Source organism: Pongo abelii, chromosome 5, assembly GCF_028885655.2.
Source record: "Pongo abelii isolate AG06213 chromosome 5, NHGRI_mPonAbe1-v2.0_pri, whole genome shotgun sequence".
Lineage (NCBI taxonomy): Eukaryota > Metazoa > Chordata > Mammalia > Primates > Hominidae > Pongo > Pongo abelii.
The window spans coordinates 122555520-122578681 of NC_071990.2; the positions used below are offsets into that span (position 1 = coordinate 122555520).

General features: G+C 33.6%; 1 protein-coding gene across 8 annotated transcripts in view; it reads right to left on the minus strand.

Annotated features, from left to right (window-relative positions):
* Positions 1-23162, minus strand: part of TBC1D32 (TBC1 domain family member 32) — a 261800-nt gene that overhangs the window by 141701 nt on the left and 96937 nt on the right. For all 8 annotated transcript variants that reach the window (XM_054558089.2, XM_024248559.3, XM_054558087.2 and 5 more), the window contains 4 exons: positions 21094-21232; positions 20353-20440; positions 17946-18064; positions 1425-1541 (listed from right to left, as the gene is read on the minus strand). In XM_054558089.2, the coding sequence (XP_054414064.2) occupies positions 1425-1541; positions 17946-18064; positions 20353-20440; positions 21094-21232 (463 nt within the window). The remainder of the gene's footprint in view (positions 1-1424; positions 1542-17945; positions 18065-20352; positions 20441-21093; positions 21233-23162) is intronic.

Here is a 23162-nt window from a genome sequence, read left to right on the forward strand (position 1 = left end):
GATGCTGTGAACACTGTTGAAATAACAACAAAGGACTTAAAATATTACATAAACTTAGTTGATAAAGCAGTGAGTGGGTTGAGAGGATTGACCTCAATTCTGAAAGAAGTTCTACTGTGGGTAAAATGCTATGAAAAAGTATCAAATACTTCAGAGAAATATTTCATGAAAGTTGTCAATTGATGCAGTGAACTTCACTGTTCTCTTATTTTCAGAAATTGCCAGAGCCACCTCAGCCCACAACAACCAACACACTGATCAGTCAGCTGCCATCGACAACAAGGTAAGACTCTCCACCAGCAAAACAGAATACAACTCACTGAAGGCTCAGATGTTCATTAGCATTTTTTGGCAATAAAGTATTTTTAATGAAGCAATAAACTTTTTATAGACATAATTCTATTGCACACTTTAAAGTATAGTGTAAACATAACTTTTACATGGGAAAACAAAAAATTTGTGTGACTTCCTTTATTGCAATATTCATGTTATTGTGGTGGTATAGAACTGAACCCGCAATAATTCTGAAGTATACCTGTACTTAAGAATTGCCAACATACAAGTAAGCACAAAATACAATTGAAAAACTTCAAGGAAAAGAAGATAAGAGAATCTAAGTTAATGTTAAATGATAGAAGTACCTATTTTTGTATTTCACATCATATAAGCTATTAAAAGTTTCCCAAAGTAGACAAAATTTTTAAAAATCCAAGTATTTAGGGTTAACAGGTTTAAAGGTATTCAAAAGAGCAAAACTATGTTTATGAAAACAATATCACATAGGACGAAGAGACCAGAAAATGAAAAAGAATGATCAATACTAAAATTTCAATATCAGGTCTTTACTAATCCTTATATGCATATACACTTATGTTTCTATGTGTTTAATTCATAAATGTACCCAAAGATAAGGAACAAAATATCCCTTAATGATTAAAACAAGTTATTTATCTGTGAATATTAGTACAACATAGGTCTCAAATTAAATAAATTTGTATATACTGCCCTCATGGGGCCATAATATGTAGTTCATTAAAATATAAGCAGAAAATGTAGTGGACTCCATGGATACAATTTATTCCTAATTATCCTAGCCAATGAAGGAGCATCACTGGTTTGACTAATAATGTAATGAGTCATCTAAAAATCACTCACAGGTATACTTCTATTTATGCCAAGTATCTTTCCTGGTTGGAGTTAGCCTCATATTCTGATAGGTGTTGGGAATGTTAGGTGACCTGGATCAAAGATTCCATGCATAGAAAATTCAAAAGTTGATATAATTCATTCATGATTAATCAAATCAGTCCTTAAATGCCATTACATAATGCTTCTTTTTTCTCTTTTTGGTCAAATTGCATTTTTACTACCAATCTCAAATAGCAGCATTTATAACACAGAAAGATTTAAAGAAAATGACTTACAATAACACATGTTGGGACTTCACGAAGAGAATATTCTGTTTTATTAGAAAGATCTTGATTTCTTACAAGCTCATAAATAGCAGGATAGGATAACAAGTTCACCAGTGCTAAAAAAGACTAGAGGGAAAGAAAACAATCATTTAAATGATTCATTTTTGTCAACCACATCCATGGAGAGTCATTAATGTAGTTTCCTATCTGTATGAATTTGAGGGCTCACTTTTAAATATACCTAATTCCCATAAGTTTGAAATATGTACATACATAAGTACAAAACAGTTAACATGCATAGCAATAATCTATAAGCTGACAATGCATGATGTAACAAGCATTACATACATATATGAAATTTGGAATATGCTTTAAAATATCATATATCTCTTAAAAGTTTGGTTCTGACATAAATTCAATAATCCATCTTTCTCATTCTTTGCACTGTCATATCCAATATGTAAGAAAATGCAAGGGAATAATACTTAGGGACTCTGGGGCAAGATAATAAATTCTATATATTTTTGCCCTCAGACCATGAGGCTATCTTTTAACTACATTCACTGAAAATCCAACTAACCTAAATATGATATCTAATTTTTAAAAGCCATGGCTTTTCCTATCAAAGCTAACTCATTTTCTGGTGCAATTTTACCAATCTCTCCATGAAATATTTAAGCTCTTCACTCTCATTGCATCTTATTAAACACAACTAGAATATTTTTCTCAGGCACATTTATCCTTGGGCTCCCCAGCTCAAAAGCATGCTGTGGTTGCCCATCACTAAGCATCAAATCTAAACTCCTTAGCATGGCTTTCAAGGCACTTCTCTAATTGACACGATTCTACTCTTCACAGTCTCAAAAGCCTCATTTCCTAGTATTCCTCAGCATGAAGTCGCCACTTCAGTCAATCAAATCTGCCTGTGGTCTCCTTCAACTAACTGCCACCTATACATACTTTTTTATCCTAGTAACACATTTCTCCTTCCCTCCACTTACTCATTATCTCACTTGATATGCTTTCAAAATATGTCACATCTTTTCTGAAGAGTTTCCAATTAACTCTATGCACATCTAGAAGTCCTATGTTCTGTCAATACTTATATCTTTTGCTTGCATTATATTAATTGTACTTACTTGTAACTGTAAAGTTTTCTGCTTTACATTTTCTAAAAATTTTCACTAGAGTCAGAAACTCTGAGAACCAGACATATTGAGATATTTCACTAGAACCAGAAATTTGAAAATTCAGAAAATTAAAAAGAACATTTAATTCAATCTCATTTAATCGATGAAAAAAATTGAGCTCAAGTGAAGTGGCTTGGCCAAAGACACACACTCAGAAAGTTGGTAGCAAAAATAATCTGTATTTTCTTATTTCCAGACTCAAGTTACTCATTAGAAATTATAATATAATCTTCAGACCCTATTTGACACCGACACCCTTGTTCTACATCCTTCTTTGATGACCTAGGAAGTCAAGTCCATGTTATATCTCCTCCCTTAGTGTGCCAAAATGCAATGTTATTTAGCAAATAACAGTGGCTACATAATGAATATATTTAACACACAGTGGTTTTTAATAAAGGCTATTTCTATCTAAAAAATGAATTCACATTAAACTTATTGAAATCATCCTTATTTTTCCCTATAATACAATATTCCCCAAAATGAAGAAGGAATTTCTAACCAATTCAAGAAGAAAATAATCCATGATTAAAAGCTAACAACTATTTGGATAGTAATGAAGTTATAAAAAATAACTAATACAATAAATTAGTTGCCATTTAATGAATGCCTCTGTAAAGAGAACACTACATGAGAAGTATGCACTATAGAAAAGGAAGAAAAAAATTGCCAAGGAAAGAATGTTTAAGAAATATGTCTATTAATTATACATAAAATGAACTGCAGAAAAACTGGAGGGTTCATAGTCACCTAGGAAACTACTGTATAAATTTCTCTAATCACCAGCTATTAACTAGAAAGATGATTAATAAAACAGATTTCATTATAGCTTTATTTTTAATCCAATTTAGTTTATCCTGAGAACACAGATGAACCAAAAAATACAAGCTAATAATGCTTTATAATTTAAATCTGCAAAGATGTTTTAATGTCCTTAATATTAATCCAGCAATATTTGGATACTATCATGAATAAATCCTTTATTTTATGTTTAAAGAATCTTTTCCACCACAATCATAAAAGATTACCAAAAAAGCCTTTAAAAACGTCTATTTTGGTAGAAAAAGAAATATAATCTTTATAAATCACATATATCAATAGTATATTGAGCATTTTTGTATTATTTATACATGAAGAATTCAATTGATGATTATGGAACCTCTCTTCACGTAAGAAATAAAATGATGTGGACCACATACAATCAAGGTAAGGTGTGATATGCTACTCTAAGCAAATCAAGTAAAACTTCAGGTAAAAATAATTCAACAACTGTATTCAAACTAAAACAACCTGAACAGAATTTTAAAGAAGGTTGAGAAGATTTCAGCAGCTTGTTTCTAGAAGAAATACATTCATTTCTCACACACTGGGCATTTTAAAAGATGTTAGCTTAGTGCAAAATTGTGATGTATGACGCATTTCTGGAATAAAAATATATACAATGTAATTATTGGTTCCCACAAACACACATTATAAGATGTTGCTAATATCAGATATTAATGATCTTAAAATTTAAAGTAGCACAAAACATAAATCTATGTCATCAATGTTTTGAATAGAAGAATGAGATTTTATGCAATAATGATAAGGAAACTAATGAAAAGTCAATGTTTGATATATTTTTAAGACTAAAGCATAAAATTAATTCCCCAAGTCAAGAAGTTTTCTTATAAATTAAAATCTTTCAGGTTGATAATGATCTTCTGTTCACTTATTCACTAAAAATATTTTAGTGCCAGCTGCTTATCAGTAATTGTGCCAAATGCTAACAATAAAAATATGAATAAAGGCATGGTCCCTGCCCTCAAGAACTCATCGTATAGTGCAGGACAAAATACACTATTAAATCACTTAAAATAGCACCTAAATGTTCTGATGTTACTGCAATATGGAGAGCAATGGGGGGATATAAGGATGACACTCTTCAGCAATGTAGGGAGAGGTGAAAGGTAAGTCTGTATAAGTAGCAGGCAGGCAGTCAGGCAGAGATGTGCTACGTTAATGAGCTCTATCTTTATCCTCTAGGGAAAGAAAAGGGCAAAGTGTTTTCAGAAAAGTAGTGGGAATTAAATTTTACATTTTAAATAGAATGCTCTAAAGAAAAATGGTTTTGGAGGGTAGACAATATAAGGGAGTAAAGAACAAATTAGAATTTGGAAGCTGTAAGACTGTCAGAGATACATTACACCTATTAGAACACAAATGTATTAAAAACATGTCCAATAGACAGAATAATCAAATAGTTACTCATAAGGTTAGTGTTCGGGGAATACATGTCTTAGGAGTAAAGGAAAGGTCTGTGAAGACTATGTGTATAAAGTATTCTATTCTTTAAAGTAGTATGGACAAGAAGGGGAGAAGGAAGACTGAATAGTGATAATAATTTAACTGCTATCATTATATGAGCACTTACTTTTGGCCAAATGCTATAGTATCAATATTTATATACATTATCTATTTTAATCCTTAATATGTACAACCGTAAGACCATTGTAAGGAACACCTGGCTTCTTCATGAAGCCAAGTCTCACTGACTCTAAAGCAGGGGTGTCCAATATTTTGGCTTCCCTGGGCCACATTGGAAGAAGAAGAATTGTCTTGGGCCACATGTAAAATACAGTAACAATAGCTGATGAGCTAAGAAAATAAAAATAAAAACTGCAAAAAAAAAAATCATAATGTTTTAAGAAAGGCTATGAACTTGTGCTGCGTCACATTCAAAGCTGTCCTGGGCCGAATGCAGCCCATGGGCCGCAGGTTCAACAAGCTTGCTCTAAAGTCTCTGCTATGATGTAAACCACTAGAAGACACTAAGAATGCATTTAGATTCAGGGAGAGGATCTTTTGTTTGGGCTGGTGGAGTGAGAGGGATGTTATTTGTTTTTGGATGAGAGAATCAAGCCATCTTCAAATAGTTTTACATCTTTTTTTCCAATCTGTATGCCTTCTATTTTTTCTTGCCTTATTATACTTACATAATATAATGTAAATAAAAGTGGTAAGAGTCGACCAAATTTAGAGTCAATATTTTACCATTAAATATGATGCAAACTGTATGTTTTCCAAACACAGCATTTATCAGATTATGGATTAAATCATTTGAATTTTTATCATAAATGTGTATGAAATTTAGTAAAATGTTTCTACATATGTTGAAATAATATTAAGAGTTTTCTTTTTATTCTTTAATATGGTAAGTTGTATTTTCGTACTGAAACGTTTAACCAACTTTATGTTCCTGGAATAAATCCCACTTGATCATAATAAATGGTCCTTTTATATACTGCTGAATTCCAACTGATAATATAGTATTTTTTTAAAAGTCTGTCTATATTCATCAGGCTATAGATCTATAATTTTCTTCTTTTTTGGTGATGTTTTTATGTCAGTGTTATGCTGGCCTCTACCTGTTTTCTCAAAAATGGTTTCCTCTACCTGTTTTCTCAAAAAGCTTGTGTGAGATCAGTGTTCTTTCTTTCTCCTACAAATGTTTCATAGAATCCACTGGTGAAACCATCTGTTTTTCTCTGTGTAAGAAGGTTCTTAATGACAAATTCAATTTCTTTAACAAATGCATACATATTTTTTTTTATTGAGTCAGTTTTGGTAACCCTACTTTTAAAGAAAATTTGCCAATTAGATCTTAGTTGTTGAGTTAATGACCTAAAACAAATCATAATATTCACTTATTATCCTTTAATATCTGTGGAATCATCAGTCTTACCCCTCTTTCATTCTTGATATTGGTAATTTTGGATCTCTCTTATTTTTGTCATCAATCTAGTGAGGGGTTTATCACCTTTAATAATCATTTCCAAAAATCACATTTGGATTTGTTATTTCTCTTTAGTTTGTTCTGTTTCATTGATTTCTGCTCTAATGTTTATTATTTCCCTTGTCGTATTGGTTTTGGGTGTAAATTGCTCTTCTTTTTCTACTCCCTTTGAGTGGAAACTTGAGTCAGTAATTTTATTTTCTAATTTTCTAATACAAATATTTTCTAATTTTTTTATTATTTTCTTATTTTCTAATACAAATATTTTCTTATTTTCTAATACAAATATTAAAGTTAAAAATATCCCTCTTAGCACTGCTTCAACTATAACCACAAATTCTGATGTATTTTTATTTGCATCCAGTTTGAAATATTTCCTAATTTCCCTTGTGACTTCTTTGAGCTACAAGTTATTTGTAAGTATGTGGCTTAATTTCCAAGTATCTTTTTTTCTAGTTTCTAGTTCTTGATTTTTAATTAATTTCATAGTGGTTATAGAATGTACTTCATATTATTCCAATTATCTTAAATTTATTTAGACTTGCATTTAGCCCAACATGGTCTATCTTTGAGGACATGCCATGTGTTCTTGAAAAGAATGCGTATTCTGCAGTCACCGAGTATAATATTCTATAAATATTAAATGGTTAATAGTGGTATTCACATCACGTAATTCCTAACAGAGAGCTCTTGATCCGTTCTATCAGTTGCTAAGAGAAATGTTAAAATCTTCAACTCTGATTGCAGATTTGCCTATTTCTTCCTTAAATTCTATTTTAATACTTCATATATTTTAAGTATTTTATTAGGATCATATGGATTTATGATTATGTCTTTCTGGTGTATTGCCCATACTCATATTATCATTATAAAATGTGTCTCTTAATCTGATAGTTTTTCCTTTACTTTATCTCTGACACAAAATGTGGCCATGTCAGTTTTCTAATGTATATTGCTTCTTTGTATGTATTTTTTCCATCCAACTTACCTTTATCTTTAAAGTGAACTTCTTCTAGAACTCTGCCACCTGCCCCAGAGAGCCTTCTCTGTGCCTACAATTACCTCGCCTGCCCTCCCTCCATAACACCCAGTATCCTGACCTTTACAATAATCACTTTCAAAGGTTTTCTTGTGGTTTTATTTCTCAGGTGTACATATCTAGACACTATAATTTTGTCTTTCCCATTTTCAAGACTTGATATGTCATTTAAAGTTTCTTTTAATCTACAGGCATTCATCTTCTCCCTCTCCTTTCTTTTCATTTCGTCTGTTGACAAGCTCAGGCCATTTAACCTGTAAAGTTCCCACCAGTCTGGATTTTAGGAAGTGCACAGTCAGGGAGCAGTTCAGCCTGTTCTTCCATCCTTTGGATATATGCAGTTTCCATATTCTGCAAACTGGCAGCTGAATCTAAAGGCTTGATCAAATTAGGTACCCTGGTAAGACTAGAGGTGGTGGTTTATTCTTTCATTAGAGGGCACATCAATAATGTTTAGCCATTTCTGTTTTAGTGATGTTAAGGTGACTCAATTAATTCTTGCAGACTGCAAATGACGACGTTCTACTTCCGTCATTTAAAAAAAAATATTAGTTGGGATAATTCATGAAAAAGAGCACTACCTTCACCTATTATTATTTGGTTACCCAGTGGTAGAGCTCTGATATGGTTTAGCTCTTTGTCCCTACCCAAATCTCATCTCAAATTGTAATCCCTACATGCCAAAGGAAAGACCTGGTGGGAGCTGATTGGATCATGGGTGCAGTTCCCCCATGCTGTTCCCATGATAGTGAGTTCTCCTGAGATCTAATGGTTTAAATGTATTTGGCAGTTCCCCTTCACTCTCTCTCTCTCCAGCAGCCATGTAAGATGTGTGCCTCGCTTCCCCTCCGCCTTCCTTCCTGAATGTAAGTTTCCTGAGGCCTCCCCAGACATGTGGAACTATGAGTCAACTAAACCTTTTTCTTTATAAATTACCCAGTCTCGGGTAGTTCTTCACAGTAGTGTGAAAATGGACTAAAACAAGTTCATACAGGAGAGGCACAATAAATGCTGTTATTTTATTAAACAAGTTTCAAGATAATGAATTGATTCTCGTTCATCCTCTGAGCATAACCAATTTTTAAAAATATTATTTAATAGTTTTGCTTTCATATCCACACTATGCATCATGACTAATTAAACATACTGATGCTGATAATACTTTCTACCATTTATTGAGTGCCTACTGTATGCCAAGCATTCTGCCATATACTTTTATAAATTATCACAGTTCGACATGCTAAAGGTTATTGGTAAATATATTATCATCTTTAACACTGGTTAACTACATTTGCCTACCACCTAAAATGTAATTTCATTTAGTTTCTAATTATAGTTCAGTACAGATAGTTATCAAAAACCTGCAACTTAGGTGATGTTAAGCCACCTGGAATTAAAGTGAATCAGAACATATTTATTTTACTATCTAAGTGTCCACAGAAAAAATAAAGTTAATTTCTTTTTTACTGGTAAATGTTATTGAAATCTGATATGTATATATCTGATATATACATATATATATACACACACACACACACACGGATATATACACACACATTTTGTATATATATTTGCTACTTGTGTGTTTTTAGTTATTTAATTTATTTTTATTTCAATAGGTTTTTGGGGAACTGATTGTATGGTGTTTCTAGTTATTTATTTTTATTTCAATAGGTTTTCGGGGAACTGATAGTGTCTGGTTACATGAACAAGTTCTCTTAGTAGTGATTGCTGAGACTTTGGTGCACCCATCACCTGAGTAGCGTACCCTGTACCCAGTGTGTAGTCTCTTATCCCTCACCATCCCCAACCCTTTTCCCTGAGTCCCCAAAGACTGATGTATCATTCTTATGCCTTGGTGTCCTCATAGCTTAGCTCACACATATGAGTGAGAATATACAATGTTTGGTTTTCCATTCCTAAATATTTCACTTAGAATAATAGTCTCCAATTCCATCCAGGTTCCTGGATGTTGCTGGAGTTGATTTTTGCATAAGGTGAAAGAGGAAGATCCAGTTTCATTCTTCTACATGTGGCTTGCTAATTATCCCAGCACCATTTTTTGAATAGGGTGTGCTTCCGCCACCTTATGTTTTTGTTTGCTTTGTCAAAGATCAGCTGGCTGATCTTTTTATGGCTGAGTAGTATTCCATGGTATACATATACCATATTTTCTTTATCTACTCATTGATTGATGTGCATGGGGGCAATTCCATATTTTTGCAATTGCAAATTGTGCTGCTATGAACATGCACTTGCAAGTATATTTTTTGTATAATGACTTCTTTTCCTCTGGGTAGATACCTAGTAGTGGGATTGCAGGATCAAATGGTAGATCTACTTTTAGTTCTTTAAGGAATCTCCACGCTGTTTCCCATAGTGGTTATACTAGTTTACATTCCCACTGACAGTGTAAAAGTGTTCCCTTTTCACTGCATCCACGCTAACATCTATTTTTTATTTTTATTTTTTTATGATGGCCATTCTTCCAGGAATAAGGTAGTATCACATTGTGGTTTTGATTTGGATTTCCCTATTAGTGATATTGCACATTTTTCCATGTGCTTGTTGGCCATTTGTATATCTTCTTTTGAGAATTGTCTATTCACGTCCTCAGCCCACTTTTTGATAGGGTTGTTTGTGTTTTTCTTGCTGATTTGTTTGAGTTCTTTGTAGATGCTGGATATTAGTCTTTTGTCAGATGTATAGATTGTGAAGATTTTCTCCCACTCTGTGGGTTGCCTGTTTACTCTGCTGATTATTTCTTTTGCTGGGCAGAAGCTTTTTAATTTAATTAAGTCCCATCTATTTATCTTTGTTTTTGTTGCATTTGCTTTTGAATTCCTAGTCATAAAGTCTTTACCTAAGCTAATGTCTAGAAGGGTTTGGTTTTTCTGATGTTATCTTCTGGAATCTTTATGGTTTCAGATCTTAGATTTAAGTCTTTGATTGATCTAGAGTTGATTTTTCTATAAGGTGAGAGATGAGGATCCAGTTTCATTCTTCTACATGTGGCTTGCTAATTACCCCAGCACTATTTTTTGAATAGGGTATACTTTCCCCACTTTATGTTTTTGTTTGCTTTGTCGAAGATCAGTTGGCTGTATTTGGCTTTATTTCTGAGTTCTCTATTTTTGTTACATTTGGTCTGTGTGCCTATTTTTATACCAGTACCATGCCGTTCTGTTAACTGTAGCCTTGTAAAATAATGTGAAGTTGGGTAATGTGATGCCTCCAGATTTGTTCTTTTTGCTTAGTCTTGCTTTGGCTATGCGGGCTCTTTGTTGGCTCCATATACATTTTAGGATTGTTTGTTCTAGTTCTGTGAAGAATTATAGTGGTGTTTTGATGGGAACTGCATTGAATCTGTAAATTGCTTTGGGAAGTATAGCCATTTTCACAATATTGATTCTACCCATTCATGAACATGAAATGTCTTTCCATTTGTTTGTGTTGTCTGATTTCTTTTGGCAGTCTTTTGTAGTTTTCCCTGTAGAGGTCTTTCATGTCTTTGGTTAGGTATATTCCTAAGTATTTTATTTATTTATTTATTTTTGCAACTATCATAAACCAGGTTGAGTTTTTTATTTGATTCTCAGCTTGGTGTTCATTATTTCTTTTTCCCTGCTGGGTTTGATTTTGGATTATTCTTGTTTCTCTAGTTCCATGAGTTGTGACATTCGATTGTATATTTGGGCTCTTTCAGGCATTTTGATGTAGGCATTTAATGCTATAAACTTTCCTCTTAGCCCCGCTTTTGCTGTAACCAGAGGTTTTGATAGGTTGTGTCACTATTATCATTTGTTCAAAAATGTTTTTAATTTCCATCTTGATATCATTGTTGGTCCAATGATCACTCAGGAGCAGGTTATTTAATTTCCACGTATTTGCATGGTTTTGAGGGTTCCTTTTGAAGTTAATATCCAATTTTATTCCACTGTGGTCTGAGAGAGTACCTGATATAATTTTGATTTTCTTAAATTTACTGAGAGTTGTTTTTGTGGCCTCTCATATGTTCTATGTGTTGATGAAAGAATGTATATTCTGTAATTGTTCGGTAAAATGTTCTGTAAATATCTGTTAAGTCCATTTGTTCTAGGGTATAGTTTAACTTCATTGCTTCTTTGTTGACTTTCTATCTTGATGACCTTTCTAGTGTTGTCAATGGAGTATTAAAGTTCCACACTATTATTGTGTTGCCATCTATCTCATTTCTTAGGTCTACTAGTAATTGCTTTATAAATTAGGGAGCTCCAGTGCTAAGTGCATATATATTTAGGATTTTGATATTTTCCTGTGGGACTAGTCTTTTTATCATATGCAGCTTTAAGCCTGCCGGGGCTTCTCCCGCCTTTTTTTCCTGCGGCGGGAGAAGTGGACTGAAGTCAATTGATTAGGGTGTTTAGCTGTTAACTAAATGTTTGTGGGTTTAAGTCCCATCGGTCTAGTGAGGGCTTAGCTTAATTAAAGTGGCTGATTTGCGTTCAGTTGATGCAAAGCGGGGCTTTGCAGTCCTTAGTGTCACAGAAATTAAGTGCTGTAACTTACTGAGGGCTTTGAAGGCTAATATAATATCCTTCTTTGTCTTTTTAACTGCTGTTGCTTTAAAGTTTGTTTTGTCTGATATAAGAATAGCTACTCCTGCTCACTTTTAGTGTCCACTGCATGGAATATCTTCTTCCACCCCTTTATCTTAAGTTTATGTGAGTCCTTATGTGTTAGGTGAGTCTCCTGAAGATAGCAGTACCTTGGTTAGTAAATTCTTATACGTTCTGCCATTCTGTATCTTTTAAGTGGGGCATTTAGGCCATTTACATTCAACGATAGTATTGAGACATGAGGTACTGTTCTATCCATCAAGCTATTTGTTGCTTGAATACCTTGGTTTTTTTGTCATTGTGTTTTTGTTAGATAGGTCCTGTGAGATTTATTCTTTAAGGATGTTCTATTTTGGTGTATTTCAAGAATTTGTTTCAAGATTTAGAGCTCCTTTTAGCAGTTCTTATAGTGCTGGCTTGGTAGTGGTGAATTCTCTCAGCAGTTGTTTGTCTGAAAAAGACTGTATCTTTCTTTCATTGATGAACCCTAGTTTTACTGGATAAAAAATTCTGGCTGATATTGTTTTGTTTAGGGAGGCTAAAAATAGGACCCCAATCCCTTCTAGCTTGTAGGGTTTCTGGTGAGAAATCTGTTGTTAATCTGATAGGTTTTCCTTTATAAGTTACCTAACGCTTTTGCTTCACAGCTCTTAAGATTTTTTCCTTCATCTTGATTTTAGATAATCTGATGACCATATGCCTAGGCGATGATCTTTTTGCAATGAATTTCCCAGGTGTTCTTTCAGTTTCTTGTATTTGGATGTCTAGATCCTTAGCAAGGCTGGGGTTAGTTTTCCTTTATTATTCCCTCAAATATGTTTTCCAAACTTTCAAATTTCTCTTCTTCCTAGGGAACACCAATTATTCTTAGGCTCAGACATTTAGCATAGTCCCAAACCTCTTGGAGGCTTTGTTCATTTTTTAAAATTTTTTTCTTTATCGTTGATGGGTTGAGTTAATGTGAAAGCCTTGTCTTTGAGCTCTGAAGTTCTTTCTTCTGCTTGTTCGATTCTATTACTGAGACTTTCCAGTGCATTTTGCATTTCTCTAAGTGTATCCTTGATTTCCAGAAGTTGTGATTGTTCTTAATTTATGCTCTCTATTTCACTGAAGAATTTTTCTTTCGTATCCTGTATCATGTTTTTTATTTCTTTAAGTTGGACTTCATCTTTCCCTGATAACTCCTTGATTAGCTGAGTAATCAACCTTCTGAATTCTTTTTCTGGCAATTCAGAGATTTTGTCTTGGTTTGGATCTATTGCTGATGAGCGGGTATCATCATTTGGGGGTGGTAAAGAAACTTGTTTTGTCATATTACCAGAATCGTTTTCTGGTTCCTTCTCATTTGAGTAGACTATGTCAGAGGGAAGATGTGGGATTCAAGGGCTGCTGTTCAGATTCTTTTATCCCAACACTACTTGATGTAGTGTTCTCCCCTTTCCCTAGGAATGAGGCTTCCTGAGAGCTGAACTATAGTAATTGTTTTTGCTCTTCCGGGTCTAGCCATCCAGCAGAGCTACCCAGCTCTGGGCTGGTAGTGGGGAGTGTCTGCAAAGGGTCTTGTGATGTGATCCATCTTCAGGTCTTGCAGCTATGGATATCAGTACCTGCTCTGGTGGAGGTGGCAGGGGAGTCACTCTGTGAAGCTCCTTGGTTGTGTTTTTGTTTAGTGCTCTGGTTTTGTGTTGCTTGGCCTCCAGCCAGGAGGTGGCACTTTCAAGAGGGCATCAGCTGTGATCCTGTAGGGAGGATGCAAACTTGCCCTAAGGACACTTGGTTAAGTATTCAGGATTCTCAGGCAGTGGGCAGGGCCATAGAGTTCCCAAGAGATTATGACCTTTGTCTTCGGCTACCAGGGAGGGTAAAAAAAGACCACCAGGAGGGGCAGGCAGAGGCGTGTCTGAGCTCAGCCTCTCCTTGGGCAAGGTTTGCTGTGGCTGCTGTGGGGGATGGGTGAGTGGTTCCTAGTCCAATAGAGTTATATTTCCAGGGGGATTATGGCTGCCTCTCCTGAGTCATACAAATTGCCAGGCAAGTGAGGAAAGCTGGCAGTCACCAGTCTCACCATGCTCTCATGCAGCTGACAGTCCTAAATGCCGGTCTCACTCCTATCTTGCCCCTCAACAGCACCAAGTCTATTTCCAGGCAGCTGGTGATCAGGGCTGAGAACTTGACCCAGACCACAAGCCTCTTTGTTGAGAAAGCAAGCAAACTCAGTTTTTCCACATCTCAGTGAGCCTGCAGCAGTGATCTAGTTCCTAAAAAAGGGTCTGTGGATTCTGTCATCTTTCCCAGTATGTTCCTGTGGTAGTTCTTGAAGCAACAGTTCATGATGTAAGTCTCCACACAATGTTCTGTCTGTCTGAGCAGGAGCTGCAAGCTAGTCCTACCTCCTATCCACCATCTTAATCCTAAAGTTAATTTCTTAAAGATGGCACATAGTTGTATCTTCCTTTTTTATACACGCTGAAAATCTGTATTTTAATTAGAATATTTAGTTCATTTGCATTTAGTGTAATTATTGATATGGATGGATTTAGAGCTACTATTTTCCTATTTGTTTTCTTTTTTTTCCATCCGTTTCCTGTTCTTTTATTCTTTCCTCCCCACCTTATTCTGGGTTTGGTTTGTGTTTTTATGTTTGTTTTTTTTTTTTAATTGTAAAATTTATGTATGAGCTATACCTCTTTGCACTAATTTTTAGTGCTTTCCTAAGGAAGTACTGTGCAATAGAACTTTCCGTAATTACAGAAATATTACATAACCTGAATTTTACATTATGGTAACCACTAGCTACATGTGCTATTGAGCACTTAAGATATGACTAATATAATTAAGGAACTGAATTTTTAATTTTAATTAATACAAGTTTATATAGCTGCATAGGGCAATTGTCTACCATGTTTAACAGCACAGCCACAGAGGAAGCCAGAGAGGGAAGATGAAGGATGGGGACTAGAATGGACATAAGTTTCTGAAGGTATCTAGTTATATATTGAAACTACATAACTGTTTTCTACAATTTAAAACACCAAATTAGATTACAAATGAAAAAAGAATCCCTTAGGGAATAAGACTTAGAGACTAGAAGCTCGACTGTAGGGCTGTTTACTACAATGAGTTGTCATTTCTAGGTCTTTCTGTATATAGATTAGCAGAATACAAAATATTTTTAAAAAATAATCCTTAGTTTATACTGACATTTCTATTGCAAAGTCAAACAAATTGAATAAAATCCCTGTAACCTTCTATTTGAATTATAAATATTTCCAAGGGATTAGGAATATTGTGCCATTTTATATAAAATGTGAGGAAGTTGAACCATACAGATTGATTTACCATTATACAATTCCCCTGTCCTTTATGCTACAGTTATCCTATGTAAGATTTTATTTCTAAGTACAAAATAAACCCCACTATGTATCATAATTTTGTTTTAAAAAACCAATCATATGTATTTAAAACAAGTTAAAAGGAAAAATAATAGGCTTCTATACTCACTTACCTATTTGCAATTCCCTTTTTCCATCCTGAAAATCCAGCTATCCATCTGATAGCACTGTCTTTCAACATGAAGAATTTTCTTCATCATTATTTGAAAGGCAGGTCTGCTGACAAATATTTTCTTAGCCTTTGTTTATTTTAAAATTTCTTTCACTTTCATTACTGGAGTATATTTTAACTATACGTAGAATTCTAAATTGACTGCTTCCGTTTACTTTTCCATTTAGCACATTTAAGATGCTCTACTGCCTCCTGGCTTCCACTGTTGTAATGAGATATGAAAAATTTTTCTGCTAATCTCTTATATGTAATGTGTGATTTTCCTAAGCTTCTTTCAAAATTTTCTCTTTATCTTTGGTTTTTAGCAGTTTGTCTATGATGAGCCTTAGTGTAGTTTCCTTTTTATTTTCATTCTCTACATAAATTCTCTTTGAAATTTACTAAGTTTGTTATTTATAAATTTCTATTTGTCAATAAATTTGAAGATTTTCCACTATTATTTAGTCAAATGTATTTCTGATATTCCAATTACATCCATGTTAAACATTTTGACATGGTCTCACAAATCACTGAAGTTTTTCTTTTATTTCATTCTCTGCTCTTCAGACTGTATAATTTCTATTGATCTGATTCAAGTTCACTACTTCTTCTATCATGTTTAAATCTGTGAAGACCATGTAAAATTTTTATTTCATGTAAGTTTTTTTTAATTCTAGAATGGCTATCTGGTTCTTTTGCATAGTTTTATTTCTCTACTGTGATTTCTAATTTGTTTATTCATTATAAGGATATTTTCCTTTATATTCTATTTATAATAACTGCTTTAAAATCCTAAATTCTTCATTTCACAATCAATCTGTATTCGTTGCCTTCTTCTCAAGAATGAATCATATTTCTGTTTTCCTTCATATGTCTACTGATTTTGGATTGTATCCCATACATTGTGAGATATGCCATAGAGATCCTGGATTCTATTATACTCCCTGACAAAGAGTACATTAAAAAAAAAATTTAGCAGTTACATTGGCCAGATTCAAACTGAACTCTCTAACACCTATGATAGGTAGCATCTGATATTTCTTTATAGTTCACAGGCATAGTTGAGTGATTAGTCACATTTCTGGGCAAAGTATATACACAGAGTTTGGAGTGTCCCCTCTGTGGGTCTATTTTCCAGGGACCCCCTTTAATTTTCCACCTGCTGTGTAGTCCTAAGCTTTCTATTCTGGTTCTTCAAGCATTTCAGATTGTGGATTTCTATCAGTGGAGCACAAATTTTTGACCTTAAGCAAAAATCTGTTAAATCCAGAATCTCAAGAAATACCACTCTATTCATCCATACATTAACTTCCCTCTATTTTCTGCCTATTTTTGGTCATTCCAATGCTTTTAGCTACTTGATTTTTAACTTATTTTTTCCAGAATTTTTGTTTTCTATGGAAGTGAATTAGTCCAGAGAGAGAAACTTCTGAAACACTGGAGTGTTTTGCTTTTTAAGCAATCTTATGACACCTTTTGAATAAAAATTGTCTACGCTACCATACAATCAAAGTTAGGAACCATCACTTCATTTTAGTGAACTTTGGAGAATGTGTTAAATGTAAAAAGCCATTGAATTATGATAGAACACTGGGTGACTAATTTCAAAAATTTTGTGACCTTACTCTAAATGATAGCATCTTCTCTCTGTCTGTACTTCCTTCAAATATTCCTGACAATTTTCTATTAGATTCAAGCTATAGGGCAAAACATTTCTTGGATTTTTATATTCATTGGTTGGTTGGTTTTTCTTTATTCCAGTGATTTGGGTTTTTTTTTTTGTAACATGTCTGGTACATTATTACTCTTCATTAAGGGAGAAAAACTTTAATAAACATAAAGTAAAAGAAAATAATTCTTGCGGCCGGGCATGGTGGTTCATGCCTGTAATCCCAGCACTTTGGGAGGCCGAGGCAGGCGGATCACGAGGTCAGGAGTTCAAGACCAGCCTAACCAACATGGTGAAACCCCGTCTCTACTAAAAATACAAAAATTAGCCAGGCGTGGTGGTGTGCGCCTGTAATCTCAGCTACTTGGGAGGCTGAGGCAGGAGCATTGCTTGAACCCGGGAGGCAGAGGTTGTGGTGAGCTGAGATCACGCCATTGCACTCCAGCCTGGGCAATAAGAGCGAAACTCCATCTCAAAAATAACAATAATAATAATAATAATTCTTGCAAAATATTATTTCCACAAAACACTGGGATTTCTATTATTTGCTAAACTTATTTTGAAAATAAAAAATAATAGTTTGAAAATTAAAAAGAGGAGAAATAAATATATTAAAAAGTCTGCTGGTTGTAACCAAATATGGATAAAGTATGAATGAATTCATTTCTGTGAAATACTTTTCAAATCTGTGTATTATTAGTCAAATAACTTCTTACCTTCTGACAGCTTCGGTCAATAGGATCCACTGGAGTAGTTCTGGGATGGGTTACCCTAACATCATCTCTTCCATATTCCAGATTGGACCATAATTCAGTTATAAGTTCATTAATAAACCCTAAAAAGAATTATTACTTCAAGTCATTTATAGCATAATATTTCTTTGGATTATGAAGGAAAGATATGATGATCCCTCTGATGAATCTGGTCTACTCTGACAAAAGACACATACTTGCATCTTACATAAGAAATAATCTCTTCTTGGTAGAAATTATATCTGCTATTGTTAATATACTTTTATGATACTTCACTATCATAAAACTCTGTAATAACTAAATTCTGAGACACAATTTCCCTGGAAGACTGCTGAATTTTGAGTCCCAGCTTCTTCACTTTGGCCAATAACTTCTCTGAGCATGTTTTCTGAAACATAATAAGGTTTATACTTTGCTTTGCAAATCAGCCAGCAAAGTAAGGCAGTCTGAAATCAGGCTGTGTTTTTCAGAGGTGAGGGGAGGAGAGAAAGAGGTAACAGGAGGCCAGGTAGGCATCCAAAGAGTGTATGCACCCTTATTCCAATATAACTAATTTTTTTTTTGTAATTCCATACACTAAGAACAATTCTGCATTTCATACAACTTTTGCTTCAACCCAGTCTTTAAATTCTTATGAGTCATATTATACAACTAAATGAAAATGAATATAAAACCCGATTCTCAAATTAGTCTATTAAAAAATCAGGTAGAAAAATCATGTGGAAAAGTGTCAAACACAACATTGAATCATAAAATAAGTAAGTTCATAACAACAATATTCAATCAGAAAGGGTCTTCTGGTATGAGAGGAAAAAAACATGGGCTCTAAAATCAAGAATATTAGAGTTTAAATTCCAAATATGCCAGTTTATTAGCTGTTCATCCTTGCAAAAATCCTGTGACTTCTTGGAGCCTTAGTTCCCCCATTTGAAAATTGAAATAATCATGCCATAATCCAAGGTTGCCATGAAGTATCAACAGGACAATACATGTGAAGTTCCTAAAATAGTACCTAAAACATCGGAGAAGCTCAAGAAACCGTAGTCTTCCTCCTTCTGTCCTTTGAAAACTACACTTACCCCTCTCATGAAAAGTTTGAGACTCTGATGCTCAGAAGCTTAATGATTTTACCAAGGGTGAGATCTGAGATTAAATCTAGTCTCCAAATACTTCAGTTAATGTGCTCTGAATACTGTACTACATGAATTTTATTCTAAGTAGAAGAAAAAAAATTAGTGGTTCAGTTTAGGACAATTTTTTTTTTTTTTTTTTTTTTTTTTTACCAAGAAACATGTTTCATACAAGTAGTCCAAATTAGTTCAGCCAAAAAATAAATTTAAAATATACTATAGGAAAAATATTTGTATTTAAAGAGAGAATCAGTAGTGATCACTCATGTTATAATTCAACTCTAAGCCTTGAAAAAAATATTGTCATAGCATCTCTATCAGGGATTATATATTGTTCAGAGCTCAGATAACCTTAATATAAGACATATTGGCCAGGTGCGATGGTTCACACTTGTAATCCTAGCATTCTGGGAGGCCAAGGTGGGCGATCACCTGAGGTCAGAGTTCAAGATCAGCCTGGCCAACACGGTGAAACCCCATCTCTACCAAAAATACAAAAATTAGCCAGGCGTGGTGGTGGGTGCCTGTAATCTCACCTACTCGGGAGGCTGAGGCAGGAGAATTGCTTGAACCCGGGAGGCAGAGGTTGCAGTGAGCTGAGACTATGCCATTGCACTCCAGCCTGGGCGAAAAAAGTGAAACTCTGTCTCACGAAAAAAAAAAAAAAAAAAAAAATGACATACTAAATTTCCAATGTTTTAACTTCTTACAAATCGAATGGACAGGGAAGAATACATACTTACTGCCAACTTCAAAGATAATGTGAAAGCTAAGTGGTAAGACAAATGCTTTCAAGAAGAAAAGAGGGAGAAAGGGAATTAGGAAATGTTATGTAAATAAGTGTAAATTTTGAAGTATATGTAAGCCACTGACAATGAGCATTAGATAATCCTATCAGATGGGACTGTACTGAGAGAAGATGATATTCTTCTGATTTATAAGATGAAGGAAGATTCTTAAAGCATTAAGTACATTTCTCCTGAGTTCATTATTTGCCATTGGTCCGAGGCAAGAGAACAAGGTTGTATATATATCACAGAAACACAAAACCCTATTGGAATTTCATGGAAAAAGAAAGACAAAAAGAAAATCCTGTAACTTTCTTTTACATAAGGTCTAACTTAGTAAAAAGAATTTTAGAGTAAATATCCGGATACTTGATTGTGCCAGTTAAATTTTCAGTTGGCTTGCTCATTTTATGTTTAAAATAATTATAATTCTAATGAAAAGAAAACATTTACCTGACTTTTTTAGTGCAATGCCACCTGCTGCTGTTGATGCCACTCGTGTAACCAAAACTCCATAGCCAAATTTTTTATGCCTGCTGACCTAACAACATAAATAAGGAACAGCAATGAAAAGCAAGAAAACATGGCATGATAACTAGACATTCCTTCAAGATGGTAAGAACTGCAAAAACAAACTCTGAAAAATATTTTTAAATCATACCTAAGATCTTAAAAAGCCCAAAAGTCTAGGGATATTTAGTATGACAGAAAAAAAGCTGATTACAACTCAGTGAACTTTGACCTTTGACTGTTTGAGTAAAGACTAAATTATACTGTAAATTTATTTAATAGTAGAATAATAGAATGCCTCTACAAATATTTTTGTTTCCTTTAAAATGTGAGGCCTAAACCTTCACTGACATATACATTTAGACTCAATAGGTTTATTTCCTTAGGAAATTCGCCCAGTTTCACTACATCCAGATGTTTGATATCATAATTATAAAACATACGATAATTAACTGCATTCTTCAATTCCATCTGGTTGTTTGCAATTCTGTAAATACAACCACAGACACTAATATGAACTCTCTAATGTTTTCCTTAAAAAAAATCAAGTTGACTATTACAATGCTATATGGTCTTTTAATAGAGGCTTAATAACTTCTTCATACACAGAAAACAGAATGATGTTCTTAATGGCTTTTAAAACCACAAAAATTCCCTTTACCTGTGGCAGATGGTAATTCATACCTGTAATTTTTTTGCATATCGGTTGAATATAAATGTCACACATTCATTGATAGCACCTGTTCTTTGAAGAAGTAGTAATCCTTTGGGGGTGGCAGCAAAATGTAGTAAATCATCTAACAAATTATCTTCCCAAGCCATACTGAAATAGGTAAAAGAAAGGTAGAGCTTTCTTTAAGATACTAAAAACTGAAAACAAAGAGTATGTCTTAGCTGAGCTTAACCCTGTTTACAATTAAAGTTACACAGTACATATTGGTTGCAAATTAATCAATCAAGGTTTAAAATTAAATAAAAACATGGTTTCTTTGGTAGTGAATTCTTTTATTCTTACATTTTCTATACCTATAATTTCTCTTCACTGAATGAAAAAAATGTTAACTGCATATGTCAGCATTTTTATTATACCTAGGTTCTCTCATCCACACACTAATTTCATTCTATTTTCCTATTAAAATTCTGCTGTGCATGAATTCTCCAAACCTCAACACCCCATTATTTCTGTACTTTCTTTTCATTATAAAGTATTTGTCTTCTGCTTTCAAATGCATGTGATAGATATTATCTCTTTTCGATTTTCATAGGTGTTCATTTATTTTACTTTTGGGGAAAGATATTTTTTCTCAGAACACTTCTATAAGAAAGATCAACATATATTTATAAAACCAAAATTCTAGATAAGACTGGGAATTATGGATGTTTAGAGAATCAATGCTTAGTCCAAGTGTGCTAAAACCCATGTTGCATTTGAAAACATGACACAAATACCTAATTACTTTTTACTTTCTTTGAATATATAAATATATACATTAACGTCTTAGGAATAACCACTTTTTAAAAAACGGAAATACAACCTATAAATTCAAAACCAGCAGAGAAGGAAAAAATAGGAATAATGAAAATTTTATCCATCTAACACAAAGCAATAGAGGAGAGAAGCAAAGAAATATAATTACAAAACAAAAAATAAGAAAATAACCCCAAACATATGAATATCTCAAAAACGTAAAAAAACTAAACTCACCTAATAAAAAATATAGAGACATTTGGAGGCTGGGTAAAAATACAAAATTTGCTACTCAGAACAGTAGAAAGTAAAAGGGTTGGGGGAAGGGAAACTATGTGTAACTGATAATATTGACTGGCTGACCCAATCCCCATCTACAGCCACTTTTTCACCAACCACCATCTGGCCAGAGGTGGCCATATGAAAAGTCCAATAGGATGTTCGCAAAAAATCTGATGAGAAGAGATTCCTTTCCTAAATAAAAGACAAGGTATCATGACTTTTGGATCATGACAAATCTACCCTACAGTGAGAGATTATATATGAAAATATTAGTAGAGATATTAAAAGTTTTAGTAACAAAACACACACACACAAACACACACAAACAATATCAGCATCCAATGAAGAATATATTGTCTTTTCACGCAGACAGATTTTTTTTTCAACTGACCCTGTAATGGGTCACAAAGTAAATTCAACCAACCTAAAAACATACATATCATGAAATCCATGTTCTCTAAAAGAATATATATATAAGTCAACAAAATAAACTATGTTTGAAAACCAAAAAACAAACACACACGCACTTCCAATATTTAATGAATTAAGGAGTAAAATGAAAATAGAAATTACAAAAATATTTAGAACAGCTTAATAATGGAAGTATCACATATCAAAATATATTCATGGCTGCGGTTAATATAGATTGCTTCTCTCAACATCCATCCTCAATCCCCTTCCACTTACTTTCCTCTACTATAAAGGCAGACGAGGGAGTGAAAGAGGGAGAAAAGCGAGCATTAACAAGACCAAAACCTAGTCTGCATAAACTAATGCAATAAATTGGTCAAGAAGCGGAGAAAAGGCCAAAAAATACTAAGAATCCAAAAAGGGGAAATAATTACAGCAGGAGAACAATTACTTTTAAATCACACACAAATATTTTTTTAAAATTTATATAATAAATAAATATACAAGTAAAAAAGTATTGTTATTTTTTAGAAAATGTAATCAAAAGTCCTTCAAGTAGAAATAGAAAATCAGAATGAGACATTACTCATTA